Raw genomic sequence first — 21,930 nt, forward strand, 5'->3', positions numbered from 1 at the left:
ACGTTGTCAATTTTGCCAAAAGAAATGGCTGCATCAGTGCAATCCAACCCAAAACCTGGCGAAGAAAAGCCGGAGCGAAAAAGTCTCCCCCCCCCCCGCCCCCCGTTACTTCTCCTGCGTTAGGATAGATTTTTAGAAAGAAGAAATCACCCCGGGCTACTGAAACCCTTAGAAACGGTAACGCCTGCTACGCTGCGGAAGGTAAAGGTAATCCACCGCCCAGGAGAGGAATAATATGGCGCCAGCGGGCGAGCGCCGATCCATTCAGCGTATAACGGCCTCCGAGTCACCGCTCACGAATGGTGAGTGTTGATGAGGCTTCGGAGCTGCTTGGCCACGGTCTCGATCAGCTTCTGCTTGTCCCTCTCGTTCTTCCGGAACTGGGCAAAAACATTGTTCTTTCGGCTGGGGTCTTTCATCCTGAGGGTTAAAGACAGCGGAAAAGGATGTTAAAAAACCTTAAAAACGGTCAAATTCCACATAAGAACTTTCAATGAGGCAACGATAAAAAAAACGGGACAATCGGGCTGTTACCTAGAACACCGGGGGGGGGGGGCATTACACGGGGTTAATATCGATTCAATTCATGCACTGACCCCTGACAGATCATGCCAAATTCCTATATGTTTAGGAGGCTATCCTGCCCCTCTCCGGGGTAGAACCAAATCCAGAACAATCGTATCTCGTTGGCAAAGAATCCTCTGCCGTTACATCCAGAAATTAGTAAGAACATTAAAAAAAACCATAGATGGTCCATGAAGACCTTCAGCTATGCGACCGGCACACGCAGGAACACGAGAGTATCCGGGAGACTCCAACGTGTTACGGTAACTACATGGAAGAAAAGGGGGCGCGCGGTCAAAGCATGAGGCTGGTGGCCACGTGTCTGATGCACAAGCCTCACGCCATCCGACTGCAACTCTCATCATCCAGCAAACAAGTGGAGCTTAAAATATTTCCAAGTCACAGAGCGACACAGAGCAACGCAGGGTTTAGTAGGAACGAGGTCTCAAGGTGGGACGACATTAGCGCCGTTAATTCACACCATAGAGTATGCAACTGTACTTACATTCGATGTATCCTGAAAATAAAGGTAAATTAAATGAGTGGGGGGTAAAAAGTGCGACAAAGACGGAACTTATGGACGCCTGCTGTATTCACGAAAGCCGTTGGCAAAAAACATTGGGCAACACAATAAAAACTCATGTTACGTGTCACAGAGCTCTGGATATATTATCGTTATGAAGAAATATCAGGAATAAGAAATGCCCGGATTTATTAGAAATAAAGCCATCCCCATGGAGCACAAGATACGGTTTATTGGCCAATAGCTTCCCCCCCTACTACCGGTAACACCCCTGTGGTCACATATAATGGTACAAGGAAACATGGGTCGCAGGACATGCGACTTTGAAGCCCTTCACAGTTCGTGTAAATCTCACTTGGGTAACAAGGGCGATGAAGCCGAGCATTTGAACGTTTGTCAAAACAATTCCATCACGCGATGTTTTATCGATGAGCGCCACGTTCCGTAACACGATTAGAACACAATTATAAGCCAGCTGGTTTACGGTCAGATGATCGGTGGCCATCATCGCGGGGACACCCAATCTTATCCAAGGAAGGAGGACGCGAGAACTGGAAACCAACAGAGCCCCGGCTGGTGTCCACTCAAAACATAAAGTAGAGATATAGTACAGCCATGGGGTACAGAGAAGACCCCCCAGGCTATGTTCAATGTCAATAAATAAGGGAATGTTGTGTAATGATCAGGACGGATATTTTGGGTTCGCGAGAAGCCCAATGAGAAGCCCCTTCGGTCAGTAGACGGTGTGGAAATGCCACGTGGCGGGTGAACATTAAACGTGGCGGGACGTCAGACTTACTTCTCGAGTAAGGTGAGCGCGGTGGTGGGGTTAACTCTCAGGTACTTGCACGTAGGCTGCCCGTAGTCGGCCAGGTAAGTCGACCAATCCCATTTAATGAAGAGATCTAAAAGCTGGAGAAGAAAAAAAAACAACAAAAGGAACTGTGAGTAAGACCAACGGCACAAAATACATCACCCAGCACACACGTTCTACGGTTCCTCTACGGCAGCAACGGACAGAGCCCGGTGTAATTCAATAGCGAGGCGGACCAATGGGAACGTACGTCTCGTTCTAGAGAGATTTCGCTCCAGGTTCCAGAGCAGACTCCGTATGAGACACAGCTCGGAACCGGGCAATAATGGTGGCATGTCTCCAGCACCTCAGAGCATCCCAAGTTCATAATACCACAACATTTCCCATTAATTAGGGAGGCTTCCTCTTTAAATGACTCGAGAATTTCGTTATCAGATAAAGAAGCTCCCGAATGCGTGACGCGGACGGCTGCTCCCATCGAAAGAATCCACATCACTTCATATTTATGTTTTCAGACAACAAAACACACTTGGATTTACGAGCGCGCACGTTTGAGAGGATGATTTGCGGGCAGGGGACGTGAGTAACGCTTTGCACGGAACGCAGTCATCATCATCATCATCACACCCAGGTTAATTGCCGCTCGTTACATCGTCTCGGGTTCCCGACGCCTCTACGCGTTCAACTTTGTTGGCCTTTGCTTAGCTTTGGGAGATTTTCAGAGCTAAATAGCAACGCTGAGACTCTGCAGCCAGGGGCCAAAAACGACGGCTTACCCAGTGGGTGATATATCACCCAACAACAAGTGGACAGAGAAGCTTACGCTCTAATACAAGTCAGCAATGGGATAAAGGAACACAAAGATACAAAAACTCACAACACGGAGAGTCAATGTTTAATGGCGATATCCAAGGGGGAGGTTTAATAAGGGAGGGTAATTATCAAGAGATGCCCCCTTAACCTACCCCCCCCCCCGGCTCGCTATTTACTGCCTGAAAGAGAGTTTTACATAAACGAGAAGGGATTTCTATGGCATCGACCCGCAGAGAGCGTCAGACCCGGAACTCGACGCGCAGAACGCGTTCCACATGGAACCTTCGTTAAAAGTTTATTATCTACCGGCTGCCTCCCAGTCTAGATCTAGCTGTGAAGCCCCCACTTAAGGCAAGACCACCTCTCTTCTGAGGATTACTCTTAAACTTTTCACCTTTTCCCAGCTTCAGAATTAATGTGTGAAGAAATGTAAAAGAAGAAGAAGAAGGAGCTTCGAGTGCAAAAAAGGCATCGGGGAGCCGCGGATTTCGGAGAGTTCAGTCTGCGCCTTCTGGGGGAGATTCCACGAGAAGGAAATATGCAAAAACCATTAATTCTCTGCGACAGACGCCCCGTACATCAAACGTGACGGGGGACACAGCGGCAGGAAAATGTTATTTACCAAAACCCAAGATTAACACAGCAGGGCTGCAGCTTCCCCTGGGTGCATTGGAAGTCAGGTCGACCTCACCTGGAAATGTCAAAAGGCTGAATATATATACACACATATACAAACACAAACACACACAAACACACACAGAGAAACACACACACACACATATACACACATATACATTACACACATACACACACACACACACACATATACATTACAGACATACACACACACACACACACACATATACATATAGAAACACACACACATACACACACACACACATATACATATAGAAACACACACACATACACACACACACAGACATGTACAGCCTGTATAACAGAGTAACTTTACTGTCCCCTCAATATAACCCAACACACAGCCATTAACCCCTCAAATAACCCAACACACAGCCATTAACCCCTCAAATAACCCAACACACAGCCATTACCCCCTCAAATATAACCCAACACACAGCCATTAACCCCTCAAATATAACCCAACACACAGCCATTAACCCTTCAAATATACCCCAATACACAGCCATTAACCCCTCAATATACCCCAACACACGGCCATTAACCCCTCAATATACCCCAATATACAGCCATTAATATCTAACACCTGAGCAACAAAAGTGAGTGCACCCCTAAGTGGAAATCTCCAAATTCGGCCCAAATAGCCATTTCCCCTCCCCGGTGTCATGTGACTCGTTGGCGTTACAAGGCCTCAGGTGTGGAAAGTCTCGGGTTGTGAAAGTTCAGCATGGCTCCTCATGGCAAAGAACTCTCTGAGGATCCGAAAAAAAGAATTGTTGCCCTACATAAAGATGGCCGCAGCTGTAAGAAGATCGCCAAGACCCCGAAACTGAGCTGCAGCACGGCGGGCAAAACCATCCAGCGGCTTCACAGGACAGGCTCCACTCTGAGCAGGCCTTGTGGAGTTCTGTGCAGAATTCATTTCCTTGAGACAGGAACAGGGAATTTCACCCCATCCTCAGAACCAAATGCAACAACCAAACCTGAAAAAAATTCTAAATAATTTTGACTTCTGATACAATCAGAGTCTATCTGCTTGTCTGTAACAATTGTCTCAACAATAACAAAAGTAATTCATGAACGTTTTAACGATCCCCGTACAACAAAGTAACTCCGGAATTAGCGCGCCGGAGCCACCGTGTCATTTAAAGGGTTTGAAGGCCAGTCTGCTTTCGGGAGGGATACCTGGGCCGGGGAGCTCACACCTTCGGCCCCCGCCTGTCCGTGACCTCAATATAGTCTCTAATCACTGAGCTGTCACTCAAACAGGAGTCACGGCATCGAATTAGAGAATAAAAAGTGTAACAACTGGAAGCTAAACCTGTTTCTAGAAGTGTTTGAAACACGCCAGCAATGTCCCTGCTCCTTATCACATGCTGCCTCTTCCAACCTCCTTCATCAGATTTAAAGGTCAGAAAGTCACTTAAAGTATGTATTCTAATTATTTTCACTGTACAGCACTGCGGAGTATGACGCCGATATATAAATCGATAGGTAATAAGGTATTTGAAGCATGCCCGTCACAAGACACTGGACTGGGGTGACCACCCTGTCCCCTGATTGAGATCTCCGCCCCCAGATTCCGTTCCCCCGAAAGTCACAGCATTCCTTATAACAACCTCCGACGACACACTACGTTATTAAATTCTACCATGAAAAATACCATTCATTATTATTTATTGTTTTATATAGCACCATCATATTCCATAGCGCTGTACAATGGATAGACAGCACGTAACAATATGATTTACAGAAAGAACAGGTGAGGAGGACTCTGCTCAAATAACACCGAATGTCATTATTTATTTATTGATTTACATATAATATATATCTGATAGTATTTTAGTTCTTTTTATTGAAATATTAACATAGTTATTATTAGATTTATATCGGATTATAATTAATATTAATAAGATTTGTGCGTATTAAACTGAAATGATAAACTGCGCGGCTGAAACAATATCTCATGCTAGAGGCTCCTAAAATGATGTATGTTCCAAGAGCAAGTAAAGATAAATCCTAATAAAACTGATTAAAACAATAAAATAATAATAATATCAGGTCTGACAGTCCCCCTTTAAATGATTTATTAAACTTATAACATTGGTGTGTCATCTATTTCATAAAATGCTTCAGATAATTCAGACCTATGGACTCAACACCGTAAACGGAAAACTGGATCATGGACATTGGACTTCATTTTCCCTAAAAACAAAAGTACTGAAAACTGTAAAAAAAAAATAAAAAAAAAAATAATAATAATAAAATAAATTTAAAATCAAATAAAAAAAGACTGGGGAGACGGCGAAATCTAATAATAAAGAGAAGCTTCAACAGAGAGACATCTTAAACTCCTATACGTGAAGCCCTGGTGATGTATATCTGAAACATATTGATACACTTCTATTAGCGGCTAATGGGTGATTTATGATTCAATATCGGGCAGGTCTGTTTGGAAACTATACTTTAAAAACATTTTATTACTATTAAATTGTCTGATATTGACAGAAGAGGGGGGCAGGGGGTTGGTTAATTACTATAGGTTGTCTAAACCATTATCGGCTCCGCCTAACGCTATTAGAGATGTTATGATTAATTGCTATTCATCTAAATTGAGGGATAATATTCTTAAAGCGATCAGAACTTCTAAATTAAATGAGGGTCCTTTTCGAGATATAAAAATATTCCAAGATCTATCATTTCAAACTAGAAAAGACAGGAAGGCTTTCTCAGAGGTTACTTCAAAGATGAGAAAATATGATATAAAATACAAATGGGGTTTTCCAGCTAAAATTATTATCTCAATAGATGATAAAAAGGAAATTTTAGCTTCTCCTGAAGCAGCTAAGGAATGGTTAGATAAGCGGGCATACTTTTGAGCCAGGTATTTCGAAAAATAGGCGGCAATAAAGAGACAGAAGCAGAGAATTTGGAATTTATTTATTTATTTATTTTTAGGATAGTTGATCTCACATTAGGGTGTTTTATATCAGACAATGGTTATAAGAAGATAACATTTAGCAAGTTTGATACAGAGAATGAGATGGTTTAATAAACAAAGCATAATGGCAACTATTCTTTGAATAGCACATGTTAAATAAAGATAAAGAATAGGAAGAAATTTGGATTGTTATTACAATAGGTGACTATGGAATATTATGATGTATAGAATGGATAGGTTGGTATTGGGATACACTAAATACACATTTAAGTATATATGTTATATGGATACTTGGTTTCGGGTGGTATAAGAATTATAGAGTTATATAGTCTGTTAGTTTGAAATAGATATATCAAATTACACTAATCATATAGACATACACTTATGGGATAGCATATGTTAATAAAAGATAATTGGAACTTTAAGGAAAATAGTTAATGTAATTAAGGTAGTAAATTGGAATGCCTAATTGACACGCTATAAGTAGAAAGCAATATTTAGTGCACAAAAATTGGCAGCTTAGATATGGACACATTATATAAACACATGGACACATTACACATTATATCCTATAATTATTATCTATGCCAATTATATAGTTAAGAGAATATCCATATATATATATATTTGTTTGGTTTTTTTTTTTTTTTTTTTTTTTTTTTTTTTTTTTTTTTTTTTTTTTTTTTTTTTCCTTTCACTCGGTTAACGGTCTCGCGGCTCTATTTTATATCATATTCTTACGTATTTTGAATATGGTATGCTTAAACCGTGGTAGGGGGTTGATTCCACGGAGTATAGAAGGCTATGGCGTTCTATTTTTAATATTTTGTACTGTTTATGCTTTCAATGTTTATTATGTGTTATTTATGTTTTTTGAGATACGCAAGGAGGGAAGAAATAGGAATCAGAGAAACAAGGATTATGGTTAAGATCATTTCCATTAATACCCAGGGTTTAAACTCTCCTAATAAACGCTCAATGTTATTTGATTATATTAGAAGGGAAAGGGCTCAGATTGTCTTTTTACAAGAGACCCATTGGAAAAAATTAGATTACAAGAGATTTATTCCTAAGAGATTTAGTCATGTTTTTTGTTCTTCACTAGAGACTAATAGGAAAAGAGGCGTGGCACTCCTTATTAGTGATGAGCTAGATATTAAAATTATTTACCATGAGGCTGATGAAGAAGCTAGAGTAGTAATACTGATAGCTGAGATCCAAGGAGAAATATATACTCTGATAAATGTTTATGCACCTAATGGACCCTCAAACTCTTTCTTTAAAAATCTCTTTTGGAAAATAGATAGAATAAAACAGGGAAAATTACTCCTAGCAGGGGACTTTAATCGTATAATAGATCCGACATTGGATAAAAAAACTGCCAGAGATAAGATCTTGGATGGAAATATAAAATTACAGGCGATTCAATTTAAGAAAATGCTTAGAAGCCACGGTCTTTTAGACCTTTGGCGGTTATATCACCCTGAGGAGATGGATTTTACTTGTTTTTCTAAGACTTTTCTCTCTTATTCTAGAATTGACTTATTTTTAGGAGATGATGAAATGGTTAAGAAAGTAAAAAAGGTGTTGATACATGAAATAACCTGGTCAGACCATAATGCGATAGTACTAGATATGTTACCTCAAACATGCAAAAAGAGGGCAAATTGGCGTTTAAATGAAAATATATTGCTCAAAAAAGAAAATAGAGAGTATATCGCGGAAATGACAGAGAAATATTTTCTGGAAAATGAAAGGGATGAAGCTACGTTACCTATTATCTGGTGCGCCTATAAGTGTGTAATTAGAGGCCACTTAATTAAACTCGGTACTATCCTAAAAAAAACTAGAGGGGAATCGTTAGCAGATCTTTATTTGAAGTATTATAGACTCTCACAAGAAAATAAGCTTCTACCATCTGAACTTAAAACTAAACAACTAAGTGAGATTCAGAATAAAATAAATGAATTACTTATTGATGAAAGGAATAAAAATTTATATTATTTAAGAACTAAATGGTATTATAAAAGCAACAGAGCAGACACCCTGCTGACAAACAAACTAAAGGGTAAGAGACAATCTAAAAGAATTAACAGGATTAGACAAAATGGGGAGCTATGCCTTACTCCCGAGAAAATAGGGGCTGCCTTTAATAACTATTATAAAACTCTATATAATTTAATAAGTAGAGAACAAGACCAACCTCAGGATTATTTTCTCAATAAGAAACTTCCTAAAATTTCAGAAGAACAATTAAGAATCATTAATAGACCTATTGATATAGCAGAGGTCAAAAAGGCAATATCTGAATTACAATCTAATAGGGCGCCTGGACCAGATGGGTTCAGCAATAAATTCTATAAAATATATAAGGACCTTTTGGCAGGCAAACTCGTTAAAACTTTCAATGAAGCAATAGTAAAGGGGAGCTTTCCTGTGGACATGTTAAGGACTAATATAATTCCAATCCCAAAACCTAATAAAGATCAGGAGATTATGTCTAATTATAGGCCAATTTCGCTATTAAATGGGGACATTAAGATATATGCGTCTATATTAGCAAAAAGAATAAAAGAAGTGATTGTGGATTTAATTCAGAGAGACCAAACAGGTTTTATTCCTGGAAGATCATCTAAATATAATATTAGGAAAGTTATTGATATCATAGATATTTCTCAGCGGTTAAATACTCCCATTCTGGCCCTGTCATTAGATGCCGAGAAGGCTTTTGACAGGGTCAGATGGGATTTTTTAGGGCATACATTGCAGGCATTTGGATTTAGTGGTAACATATATCGAGCAATTATGGCCCTATATACTTGCCCTTTAGCTAGGACAATTGGTCCAGGAATAGAAGCAGAATGGTTTGAAATAAAAAATGGTACGAGACAGGGATGTCCCCTCTCACCGTTGCTTTATATTTTGACGGTTGAGCCTCTTGCTCATGATATTAGAGAAAACCAGGATATACATGGTTTTAGACTAAAAACAATGGAAAGCAAGATCAGTCTCTATGCTGATGATATTTTGGTGGTCTTAGAGGAACCCAGAAAATCATTACCGGAGTTATTGAGGGTAATTGAAGACTACTCAAAATACTCTAACTATAAATTGAATGTTAATAAAACCACCTTGCTTGCGTGTAACATAAATCAGACGGATATATTGTTTTTGAAGGCTAATTTTGAGTTTACATGGGTTAAGGATAGTATGGAGTATCTGGGTATTAAGATCACGAAGGATTTGACAAAAATAATGGAGGAAAATTTTTTACCCTTGTTGAAATCCACAAATAAACTATTAAACGATTGGAAAAAGAAAGAAATCTCCTGGGTCGGTAGGATCAACACTATCAGATCATATATATTGCCCAAATGGACCTATTTATTTCAAATGTTACCGCTAAAGGTCCCTAAAGCATGGTTGGGACTGGTACAGACAGCCTTTAATAAGTTTATATGGCAAGGTAAGAAGCCAAGAATGGGTCTGTCACTCCTATCTAGAAAGGTGAAGAATGGGGGCCTTGGGATACCAAATATTATAGAATATAACGAGGCCTGTATGGCCGCACATGTGATGTTGACTCAGATTAAAGATACGAAAATGGAAGTATGGTACCAAATTGAGGAAATAGCACTAGGTATCCAGGGCTTAGCCGTTCTTCCATGGACTTTTAGAGCCTTAGAAAGAGATGCTCAGGTGAGAGTAGGATCCCTGGTTGTTAAAGATACGTTAGATTCATGGAAAAAAACTATGAAGAACTTAGCTCTTCTTAATTGTCTGGCAGACTTCCTTCCATTGGAAGTCCTCGAGTTTAGTATAGAGGATATTTGTTTACAAGCATGGAAACGGGCAGGAATCCTGACTATCCATGATATGTGTCTTGATAAGGAAATTAAACCCTTTTCTCAGATTCAGGAGGAATTTTTACTTCCCCCTAAGGAAGTGTTCTCTTATCTTAGAATTAAAGGGTTTCTTTCAAAACATAATATATTAAATATTGGAGAAAAGTGGGCTCTCCTTAATTCTTTGTTTAATATGACACATCCCAAGGGATTGATTACTAAGTGCTTAACTCTCATTAAATTGGATTATGAATATAAGTCTGTAAAAGCAATTAAGATATGGGAGAGAGAACTGAATAGATCTATTCCCTGGGATACTTGGAGAAACATACTACAATCGGTTAATAATGAGATTCACTGCTTAAATTTGAGAGAGAACTTCTTTAAGGTTTGTTATAGATGGTACCTTGTTCCAACAAAGCTGGCAAAAATGTATATACACACTGAGGCAAATTGTTGGAGATGTGGGAATGAAACTGGAAGCTTCCTACATATCTGGTGGACTTGCCAACATATAGAGGTCCTTTGGAAGGAGGTTTTTTATCAGATAAAACAAATTACTGGTGTCTCGCTACCCTTCACACCAGATTGTCTTTTACTACATCTGGACTGGCCAAAAGTCTCTAATGCCTATAGAAGCTTAATAACTCATATCCTTGTCTCTACTAAATTATCTATAGCGAAGCATTGGAAAAGTAATAAACTGCCTAATTGGGAGGAGATAAAATTAAGTACAATTTATCACTGTAAAATGGAATTGGGTATAACTAAATTAAATGGATTTAACGTAACTAAAATTAGGAAATGGGACAAAATCCTAAACATATTGGCAATTGAAGTATGACTGGTTCTGGTTCCTTCCCTTGCTGCATCTCATGTTATATTTTTTGGTATGTCTTAATGTGTTAAATTGTGTTTTGTATTGTATTTTTTATTTTTTTATTGCTTAGTATGGTCTAATAACTAAGCAATTGTCTTTTCGATGTTAAAAATGAATAAAAAACATATTTTCAAAAAAAAAAAAAAAAGAATAAAATCAAATAAAATTTTTTAGAAAAAATTAAAAAAAAAAAAAAATATATATATATATACACACACACACACACACACACACACACACACACACAATAATCTACAGTTGGTCTTTCTGAAACAGCAACGTCAGGTGGAGGAATATTTTGGATTCCGATGCTCTCGATTGGGCGCGCACCTGTTACAGGTCGCAGGGTGGAGTAAATGTGCGCATGTTTTTGACAGTAAATTTACCTATGACTCAGACACGAGAGAGAAAAGCTAGAGCGTGTCTGCATAATCTGGTTCTGCCTTCACCTCTCCGTGAACTTTCAAATTCTGTTTGACAGGATTCACCCGGCGCTGAACCTGCGCGTCTGCCCCGGTGGAACGTCCACACGGAGCGCAGATTAAACTTCACAGTGCTCCAAATTGTTAGGGGACTTCCGAAAAACAGAAATATAATTTACATAGGAGGAAGTCAGAGTGTTTAGAGAGAAGAAACTCGGTTTCCAAGGTAAGATGGAGCAATAGGAAAAAATTTCAAAAAAAAGAAATAAAAATTACAAAAAATGTATATAAATATATTTAAAAAAAAGGAAATTATTTAATAGTGATTTTACAGTTAGCTGCTTGAATTAAGGATAAATTACTCCAAAACCAAGACATTTTCTGTTATAATGAAAAAAAGAAATATAAAAAATATATGATATTGGTTAAAACAGATGGAAAATGTCTTTAATATTAGTAAAAAAAAAAAAAAAAAAGATTAAAAAATAATCCCAGAAAAAAAATCTTCAAATGCTAGAGTATTGCAGTGGAGCAGGGTTATATATAAAATATATATAAAATATATATTCTGTAATTCAAGTTATTGGGAGATGTGGGGTTCCTTTGGAATCACCGAGAAGCATAAAATTTTTTTTTTTAAAAAATATTGGTAAATATAAACTGTAAAATGTATAACTCTGTTCTTTTGTGAATATTCACAAAAAAAAAAAAAAAAAAAAAAAAAAAAAGGACATTGGCGCGCAGTTAATAATTTGGCATTTAACCCTCACCTGACCTTTGCGACTTAAGGTAGTAGAGAGGTCCAGCCAGACAAGATAATAGCCCGTATACAGATTGTAGAATCGTGGAAGGATTTATCTGTATTAATATCTACAATTATTGGAAATTATATTAATTTGACACCAGATAAAGCACTACTGCATTTAGGTATGACTAACATAACAATTAATCAAAGATCCCTAGTAATACAGTGCCTTATGGCAATGAAAATAAATATAGCGAGGAAGTGGCAACAAACAACTACAATATCTATTGAATCTGTTATTAATCAAATAAAGTATCAGTACTTAATGGAAAAAGGCTTTTTTCAAACACAACAGAGAATGCATAAGTTTAAGAAGATTTGGAAACCCTGGTTAAATAAATATCCTACTACATAAATATATAAAAACAGAATTGTTAAGAATAAAAAAGAATTAGTAACAGAAATGTATTAGATTGAAATATTATGAATTTTGAGCTCCTTTCGGGTATGATTGGTGGGTATGTTGATGTGATTGGGAGGCCTAAAGACTATTTAATTATTTAGGCCTTTTTTAGCTATTAAGTGTTGCCGTGACTTCTATGTATATTTATATATATGTGTATGTATATATGTATATATATATATATGTGCTGAATAGTGACTATAAATGTACAGTGTGCGGTTAGAGAAATGAGTCACGGTGTCACATTTCTGTATATTACTTATGTCAGTTTGTGTACATTTGTGATATAATAAAGTTTAAAAAAAATAAAAAAAAAAAGAATAAAAGGACTAAGTAAGCTTCAAAAAAAAAAAAAAAAAAAAAAAAAAGATTAAAAAATAATCCCAGAAAAAAAATCTTCAAATGCTAGAGTATTGCAGTGGAGCAGGGTTATATATAAAATATATATAAAATATATATTCTGTAATTCAAGTTATTGGGAGATGTGGGGTTCCTTTGGAATCACCGAGAAGCATAAATTTTTTTTTTAAAAAAAATATTGGTAAATATAAACTGTAAAATGTATAACTCTGTTCTTTTGTGAATATTCACAAAAAAAAAAAAAAAAAAAAAAAAAAAAGGACATTGGCGCGCAGTTAATAATTTGGCATTTAACCCTCACCTGACCTTTGCGACTTAAGGTAGTAGAGAGGTCCAGCCAGACAAGATAATAGCCCGGAGACCTTGAGATTGAAGGCAGCCTCGGACCCCGAAAACAGGGGAGAAACCGCCTTTTTACCGTTAAAGCTTCAAAAACAGAAGTGTCATCTGAAACAATGCTCGGGGCAGCTACGCGATCCGTACCCCGGCAGGAATGTGGCCGAGCGCACACCTTTCCAAAAGGCTTACGAGTGATTGATCGGTGGGGGGGGGGGGGCAACTAAATAATCTTCACCTTTCACTTTTTTCTTTCGCGACAAAGTATCAGAGATAATCGCTCCGGGGCAGAAATAAACTGGCTACGTCTCAAAAGTATCAAAGAACGAGAAGGACAATGGACGGGAAAGTGTAAAAAAATTAAATATATATATAAAAACCAATAAATTTAAAAAATAATAAATTATATATATGATTACACTCTATACGGTGGTCTCTACCACATTTGGTGGTCTAAAATCCTCTAATTAGTGACAATGGGGAGAAGGGACCCCCCCCAATGGAGGAGAGATCGGACCTCCGTGCAAGACATAAGGAAATACACAGTAAATGACACGTCGGAGCAGTTCCGGCTTCGCTCCCTCTCCGCAGCTATATTGAAGTATAAGTTGGGGTTATTATATCCCCCAGACGCTGTGTAACGGCAGAGCCGGTCGGCGAGCGGGGGCAGATTCCCAGCACGTGCGCGGAGGGGTCACACCGGAGTAGTAAGGAGCTGGAAGGCGTCCCCGCGCTGTCAGGTTAAACTCTAGACGGCCTTTTTGGCAGAATAATAAATCCATGAAAACGCCGAACGCTCTCATTCGCATGTCTCGGCCCAAAGTCTGTGGAGCAGAGGCCAGCCGCGCTCTGGGATAAGACGCCAAAGGGTTAAAATCACGGAGATTATTCTCCGACAGATGGAATCTGACAGCCATTTTTCTTTTCAGAGGAGACACGATGTGACCATGACAAGTTAAAAACATAAAAACGAGCCAAAAAAGAGAAAAATCCACAACAGGATGCAGCCCGGCACCAGCAGGGTTAATAACTTTCCTTGCTGCCACGTAACATGGTTACTATATACTGTATGCTTTCTCAGGGATTTTGGAAGCGTTATCACTTCTTCAGCCAAATTCCACGAGGTAGTAGGAAACTAATTAGCCATGCCTCAGTTTTACTGGGAGTGTGGTAGATAAGTGGAACAGCCTCCCAGTAGAGGTGGTAGAGGGTAATACAGTGAGGGGATTAAACATGCATGGGATAGACATACGGCTCCTGAATCTAAGACGAGACCAATGACTGATTAACGTTTGAGTCTTTACAGCAGGAGAAACGGCGACTAGACGGGGGCCGGATGGGGCCGGCAGGTTCTGTAATCCGTCTCTGCCGCCGTTTAGTCTAAACAGTGCGGAAATCATCCAATTGTTTATAACACGCGGACGGGCCGCAGCGGAGAGCTGGGCATGCCGTGAAGCGGACTCGTCCCTGCAGTAAGACGGGGAGAAGCCCCTCGCAGGATGGAGCTTTGTGCACTCGGGGCCCGGGGGAAAAGGTGGCAGCGGGGAGCAGAGGTAACTTTCTTCCAGGGGTTATGAACTCGTAGAGGAAACAATGATGTCATCTGGACGAGAAACGGGGGGAAAAGTGCAAGTGACGACTAATAGATTGGACGTTAAGAAGCTCGAGTGCTGCGGTTTCTGGAGTGAGGGTCATTAACGAGCTCATTAATCATAATTACAACTAGGAATAGCCCTGTAAGATGCGTAGGTCAAACACAAGGGGCTTCTCTTACTTTCCTTCTAGCCACGGGGAGGAATACTGTTATTATATGATATATACAGTGCGCACACCCTAACGGCCCCTTATTGGCAGCATCAGCTATTGCAGGATTTATATCGTAGATTTTATGCAGAGAAAATGATCAATACATTTTCAGAGCGTGTTATTTTCTTTTTTGACTGCGATACCCAACCGAATGGCTCAGTCTTAATTACAAAGCTTGACACTTTCCTTAACGAAAGTCTATGGAGGATCAGACTTCATTAGCATCGCCATAAAGCATCAGCTCAGTGTGACTGACAGCAACGGCGGCTCCAGGTCTGCAGATAAAGGGAGTTTATTGGGACAAAATGAGTTAAAGCCAGGTTTTTGTCACCGACGTATACAGCACGGGGGGTTATATTACTGTATACAGCGCGGGGGGGGGTTATATTACTGTATACAGCGCTGGGGGTTATATTACTGTATACAGCGCGGGGGGGGGTTATATTACTGTATACAGCGCTGGGGGTTATATTACTGTATACAGTGCTGGGGGTTATATTACTGTATACAGCGCTAGGGGTTATATTACTGTATACAGCACTGGGGGGTTATATTACTGTATACAGCGCGGGGGGGGTTATATTACTGTATACAGCGCTGGGAGTTATATTACTGTATACAGCGCTGGGGGTTATATTACTGTATACAGTGCTGGGGATTATATTACTGTATTCAGCGCTGGGGGTTATATTACTGTATACAGCGCTGGGGGGTTATATTACTGTATACAGCGCGGGGGGTTATATTACTGTATACAGCGCGGGGGGTTATATTACTGTATACAGCGCTGGGGGTTATATTACTGTATACAGCGCTGGGGGTTATATTACTGTATACAGCGCTGGGGGTTATATTACTGTATACAGCGCTGGGGGTTATATTACTGTATACAGTGCTGGGGGTTATATTACTGTATACAGCGCTGGGGGTTATATTACTGTATACAGTGCTGGGGTTGGAGTTGCTCAATGAGGGGTTATTTTCTGGTAACTGCTCTCCTGGTCCGTCCAGGTCTACGTGTGGAATCCTCTTATTCTATAGAATTTAAAAGGATGTCTTTGCAGGGGTAATAACCTCACGTTATATCTCGATATATAATATAATATATGTGTTCCACGTGAGCTCAAAGTCAATAAGACTTCATAACCCGTTTACCGAGCCCCGCGCTGTAAATAATGTATAGAGGCTGGTGCCGCGGGCACGCGTGGAATATTCGTATTCATTCCTTGTAGGAATCTTCTGGGTGGTTTCCGTCGGTGGCTTCTCGAGCCCCCGGGCTTAAAATCGAGAAATCAGGACTAGTTATTTGAAACAGGACACATTCCAGGTAACGCGCACGATCCGGGGCCAACGGAGCCTGAAGACAAGCATTACAAGAGCTAAGAGACGCGACAGCGGCCATCATACTGCCCCGAAGCGTCTGCTGAACGTCTCGCTGGAAGCTGCTGCCCTCGGTTATGGGCGCTCTGTACCTGCTGCCCCCCCCCCCATAACAGCCCCTTCTTAACGCCCCGTGTGATCTCAGGCAGGGTAACTTGGCGTGATTTTATTTTTCACGCTTCACACCCTTTGTAAAGCGACGGCCGGACCGGGACAAGGCGAGCGTGGGTTGGGGGCAGACAGAACCCGAACGAGGAGCGAGGAGCCATAAAACGCTCTGAAACTACAAAGACGCGAGCCGGAGGGGTTTCATTTCGAGCTGGAATCCCAACGCCGGGGCCCCAGCTGTGACCAGACCCGGGGGAGGGGCGACAATGGGTAACATTGTATCATACAATAGAAAGCCTGCAAATGGGCTTGAAAATAACATAATATACTAGAAATGCGATATACAGAGTGAGGGGCTCATCCGACAGGAGGGGGGGGCTCTGTATTCCACAAAACAGACTAACAAGAACGCCACAGGACTCCCTACGCCCTTTTCTTACTGTTCACATCTTACGGGATGGATGGGCGCTGTTAGCGGAGGCAGAAATCTTATCACCATAGCAACCACCGGAATGGTCGATCGAGCAAAAATATCACGTTGGATTCCATGAGAATAACGGCGCCAACGTTCTAAACATTCACTGATCATCCCTGACCGCCGAGATCATCTCCGCCACGATCAAACGTCTTACCTGCAGATGTCCTGAACCTTGCGACACGTGTAACAGTTCATGCGACACGCCTAACAGTTCATGCGACACGCCTAACAGTTCATGCGACGTGCAATATGTCGGTTTGCTTATTGCCTCGGTGGGAAATATTCAAGCTTTTCAAAACATGTGATCAAAATAAAAAATAAAAAAGTACATACCGTTTTGAGAAAAACAACGCTATTGTTCTGAACAAAAACTTGCACACCGATTCTAATACACGCGTGATCAAGATGCTCCAAAAAACCCCAAACTTCCATACCGAGGAGTCACGGCCCCAGGCGTCTGGAACAGGTTTCATGGTGAATAAGTCGCAATGACAGAGAGTGGAAAGTTTTAATTCTTGGGTTGAGTCTTCGGGCATCTTCGCGCAGGGACTTTAAAGCATGCAACGGGGGAGGGAGTAGGGATATAGTGCCCGGCCGGTATATATGGATCTACACATATGACTCGTATAACATAAAAGGGGAAGAGGTTTGGGTATGTAGTAAGTAGAGTGTCTGGGTGGCCACTATATATTCTAATCAGGACTCGGGCTCTGGGCTATGACATCATAATCCACCGCCCCCCAGTCCCAACCAACTCGTAAACCAGTGTGCAGGTAGAGAATGTAAAAACTACACCGACAACAAAAGGATCACAGAATGGATGGACCCCAAGGGGCTTGGGGCCCAATACCAACCGGACCAAGGGCTGGTGTCCCAAAGAAACATGTGACACGAGAGAGGCCACTAGGGACAGTGCCCAGCTCAATCAATGATAAAGTGAGGCGCTGAATTAAATGAATGATGTCAGAAGAGGCAGGTTTCCATTTTACTTGTATGTAAAGAGTAATGTGACCTCGTGGTGGTATGTTTTGTGACACACCACACCATTGGGCCTCTAGGGGTTCTGCAGCGAGATATAACAGGTCGTCCGTCTTCTAGAAGCTGATCAGAGACAACAGTAAAGTTTGTGACTCCTCCATGGAAACCAGACTGCCGTCTTAGGAAAAGCAATGACTATGTACCAGTGATGACATTTCGTGGGCAACGGACGAGTAAATGGCACCAAGCTTCAACTCGGCTTCAGCGCAAAGCCAGATAACTCAACTCTAAAGGTCCATCGGGCCATCAAAAAGTGGTCCATCAGGCCATTTGTGATCCTTGAAGACATTCAAAGGTAGTCTCCAGAATAATGTGAACGCGGAGGCGAGAAGGGTCTGTGTTTTTTTGGTGGGCCAACATATTTATGAAGATGGCCCTCAGTGTAGGGCAACTCAACTTATGGCGTTCCATGCCTATACCGTGCCTCCACTTTAGACCTGATCTCGAGTTCCATCGGGTAATTCTGCCTTCCCCTCGTGTTATATTACGGACATGTAATGAAGAACACCGTCTGCCGGGTTCATATTGTATCTTGTTATTTTTAATCAGACGTAACATTTAATTTCCGAGCGACCCAGCGTCCGCTCGCGTCCTTTCGCCTGCACTCGGTGGAGTGATCATTGTATATATAAGTCCATTAAGTCCTTGGATTCCACCTTAAGAAACAAAGTGTCAATCACAGAAAGGCAGCGACAGGAGCTTTCCGTCAGCACGCAAGTAACGGAACGATTACATAACAGGACTGAGCTGTTTATTTAATCTTCTGCTTTTTATTCGCAGAGAGGGCGATCCATCTGTGAGCTTAAAACGCCGCGTTACGACGAAACTAAACACAAAAGCAAACACGGGGGCCGCTCGGTCTGCTGGCCTCGGCGGCGCGTTACGTCTCGCTGTCAGCGCTTCGGGAACCTTAAAAGAATCTGTGTTTATTATTTTTGGAGCCGTCTCTATATCGTCGAGTAATCATGATTCACTCCCCCGGCTGCGGCTTATTTATTAAAGCCGCCGTGGGCCGGCCGGTAAGCGAGTCTGCCCCCCCCCCCGTGATTGGCGTGGGGAACCCGCCAACGAATCGTTGGCAGCATCGCGTCAGACTCGCAACCAATCATTCCAACTCGTTTCCGCACGATAAACCCAATTCTGCCGCATTTATTTATTCCCCCTAAAGTAAACCTACCTTTTCTCGCTTAAAATGTAAAGCTGCTGTTCCATCTACTCTGCTGCATTTAAACCATCACTCCTACTACCGATACAGGTCAAAGGGGGTTTACTATTTATCACGTCTCAGGCGGTCCGCTGTGTAATTTAGGCTAAGGCACCCCAAAGCAGGTGCTATAACCTGCCGGTTACTGCCCAAACCCGGCACGCGGGAATCTCTGCCATCAACAGAATCCTAAAACCATTGGCTATCCCGCCCTGGAACCTGCCCTGATTAATACCCTGTGAGGATACCATAGTCTAACCATACATTATATATCACCGCATTCCTCTATATATACCATAGTCTAACGATACATTATATATCACCGCATTCCTCTACATATACCATAGTCTAACCATACATTATATATCACCGCATTCCTCTACATATACCATAGTCTAACCATACATTATATATCACCGCATTCCTCTACATATACCATAGTCTAACCATACATTATATATCACCGCATTCCTCTACATATACCATAGTCTAACCATACATTATATATCACCGCATTCCTCTACATATACCATAGTCTAACGATACATTATATATCACCGCATTCCTCTACATATACCATAGTCTAACCATACATTATATATCACCGCATTCCTCTACATATACCATAGTCTAACCATACATTATATATCACCGCATTCCTCTACATATACCATAGTCTAACCATACATTATATATCACCGCATTCCTCTACATATACCATAGTCTAACCATACATTATATATCACCGCATTCCTCTACATATACCATAGTCTAACGATACATTATATATCACCGCATTCCTCTACATATACCATAGTCTAACCATACATTATATATTATCTGTAAAGCCGGATGGGGGGGGGGGGGGCTGTAGATATCATTAAACGCAGCGTACGTCTCATCATCCTCGCTGTTTGCCGTGACCCCCCTGCGTACATTAAAGCCATTCCAGCCGAGTTGTAAGCTCCTGTTTAGTCTAGCACCGGGGAGCCGGCTGACAGGTGGATTCCAGCGAGCGGTAAATCTCTCTCCGACAAGTCCCAACGCCAACAATATGACATTTTTATGGACTTGTAAAACAAGTGTAATTAACCAGGGATTGAACTCCGGGTGAGCGGAGGAAGCTGCATGTATAAAGCGCTACAGGACGAGGACCTACAAGGGTAAGAACCTTCCAAGGTTCTTAGTGACGCCATACCCGGCACCTGTATAAGAAAATCATTACCCGGGGCCGGGTGACGTTGGTGCCGGTGCCAATTTCCTGGAGAGATAATGGCAGACGATCCCCGACGCACAGTTTAATAGTTACTTGTTACGATCGGGCGCTCCGAAGGGCATGAAGGATAAAGAGCTCCTACTATTCTACATTGGGTTCCGTAACATGGAGCACCAAACGCTATCACTCGCTCGCTCCGCGTCCCACCGATCGCACTCCACGGGCGGACATGGCTTGACCCCCCCCCATAAACACGCGGGGGGATCCCGAAAACCTCCTCGCTCCATCTATACCCTGAGAATGATTTTGAACGCAGGTTACGGGGGACGAGGGGCCTGGCAAGGAAGTCAGGGACGAGACCGCAGACTGACGTTGCCAGGCGGTAGATACTCGTTATCTGGGGACCGCCGTGACCTTTGTATGATGATGATCGGCTCACAAACAGGACTATGGACTGCGTACCGCATACAAGAACTGCACGAACCGCACACCTAGCGTCTCCTACAGACCCTGCGAAGGCAGCATCGAGGGTCTCCGACCGCTATCACCCAGGAATTTACCCATTCACTGTATTCGAACGTTTAAAAACTCACCTGGGCAGAGAAGCTTACAATCTATATTCCTAATATCCTCTAACCAACATTCTGAAGATACCGTCCGTGCGCACTACCTTCCAGATCTCTGACCACCGACTTCTCCACATCAACCCCCACCTGCACCTCTTAATAGATTGTAAGCTCACAAGAACACAACGAGATATATATATATATATATATATATATATATATATATCCTGCACGTTGCCGACAGTCCCTGTGTTTCGGGCTTAATCTTCCCGTTATTGCAGTCTCTGCCCGGAACGCTCTCACATATCGTCTGGATGTCATTTGTTTTCTGTTCTCCACCAGGAAGATTTACGGCCCCCGAGATCCCAGAGAGTCTCCGGCCCCCCATACATCACGCGCCGTTCGGTGACGCGGGATTAGCGCTGGAACAGAAACGATCGCCTGACATGATGGACGGCCGTCCGCGATATACAGCCGCGCACTTCATAAAGTAACATCGGGGGCCGCCGCGCCCCACAATGCACCGGAAAACCACTCGGGGGGGGGGGGGGGTTCTTTATTATTATTATTTAAAGCAGAGCCGTCATGTAATTTATCGTTATGACACAAGAGAACTGCCTGCGGACTGCGCTCACGTTTATTCGTCCCAGAAGAGCGCGAGTTATAATGAGATTCTGATGGATAAACCGCTAAGAGTGTTGGGATCATTCGAGACAGGTGCAGCTGGCGCTGTTAAAAATATATATATATTTTGGGGGGAAAATTGCCTTT

At 41.6% G+C, this 21,930-nt stretch overlaps 1 protein-coding gene across 4 annotated transcripts in view; it reads right to left on the reverse strand.

The window, feature by feature from the left end:
* Positions 1-293: 293 nt before the first annotated feature.
* Positions 294-21,930, reverse strand: part of LOC149279525 (exocyst complex component 6B-like) — a 98,064-nt gene continuing 76,427 nt past the window's right edge. For 2 of the 4 annotated variants that reach the window (XM_089501076.1, XM_089501074.1), the window contains 3 exons: positions 1,887-1,999; positions 1,070-1,081; positions 294-420 (listed from right to left, as the gene is read on the reverse strand). In XM_089501076.1, the coding sequence (XP_089357202.1) occupies positions 294-420; positions 1,070-1,081; positions 1,887-1,999 (252 nt within the window). The remainder of the gene's footprint in view (positions 421-1,069; positions 1,082-1,886; positions 2,000-21,930) is intronic. The other 2 variants (XM_089501077.1, XM_089501075.1) reach the window with 1 other exon arrangement.

Source organism: Sceloporus occidentalis, unplaced genomic scaffold (genome assembly GCF_023333645.1).
Source record: "Sceloporus occidentalis isolate IW3139 unplaced genomic scaffold, rSceOcc1.0.p SCAF_163, whole genome shotgun sequence".
NCBI lineage: Eukaryota > Metazoa > Chordata > Lepidosauria > Squamata > Phrynosomatidae > Sceloporus > Sceloporus occidentalis.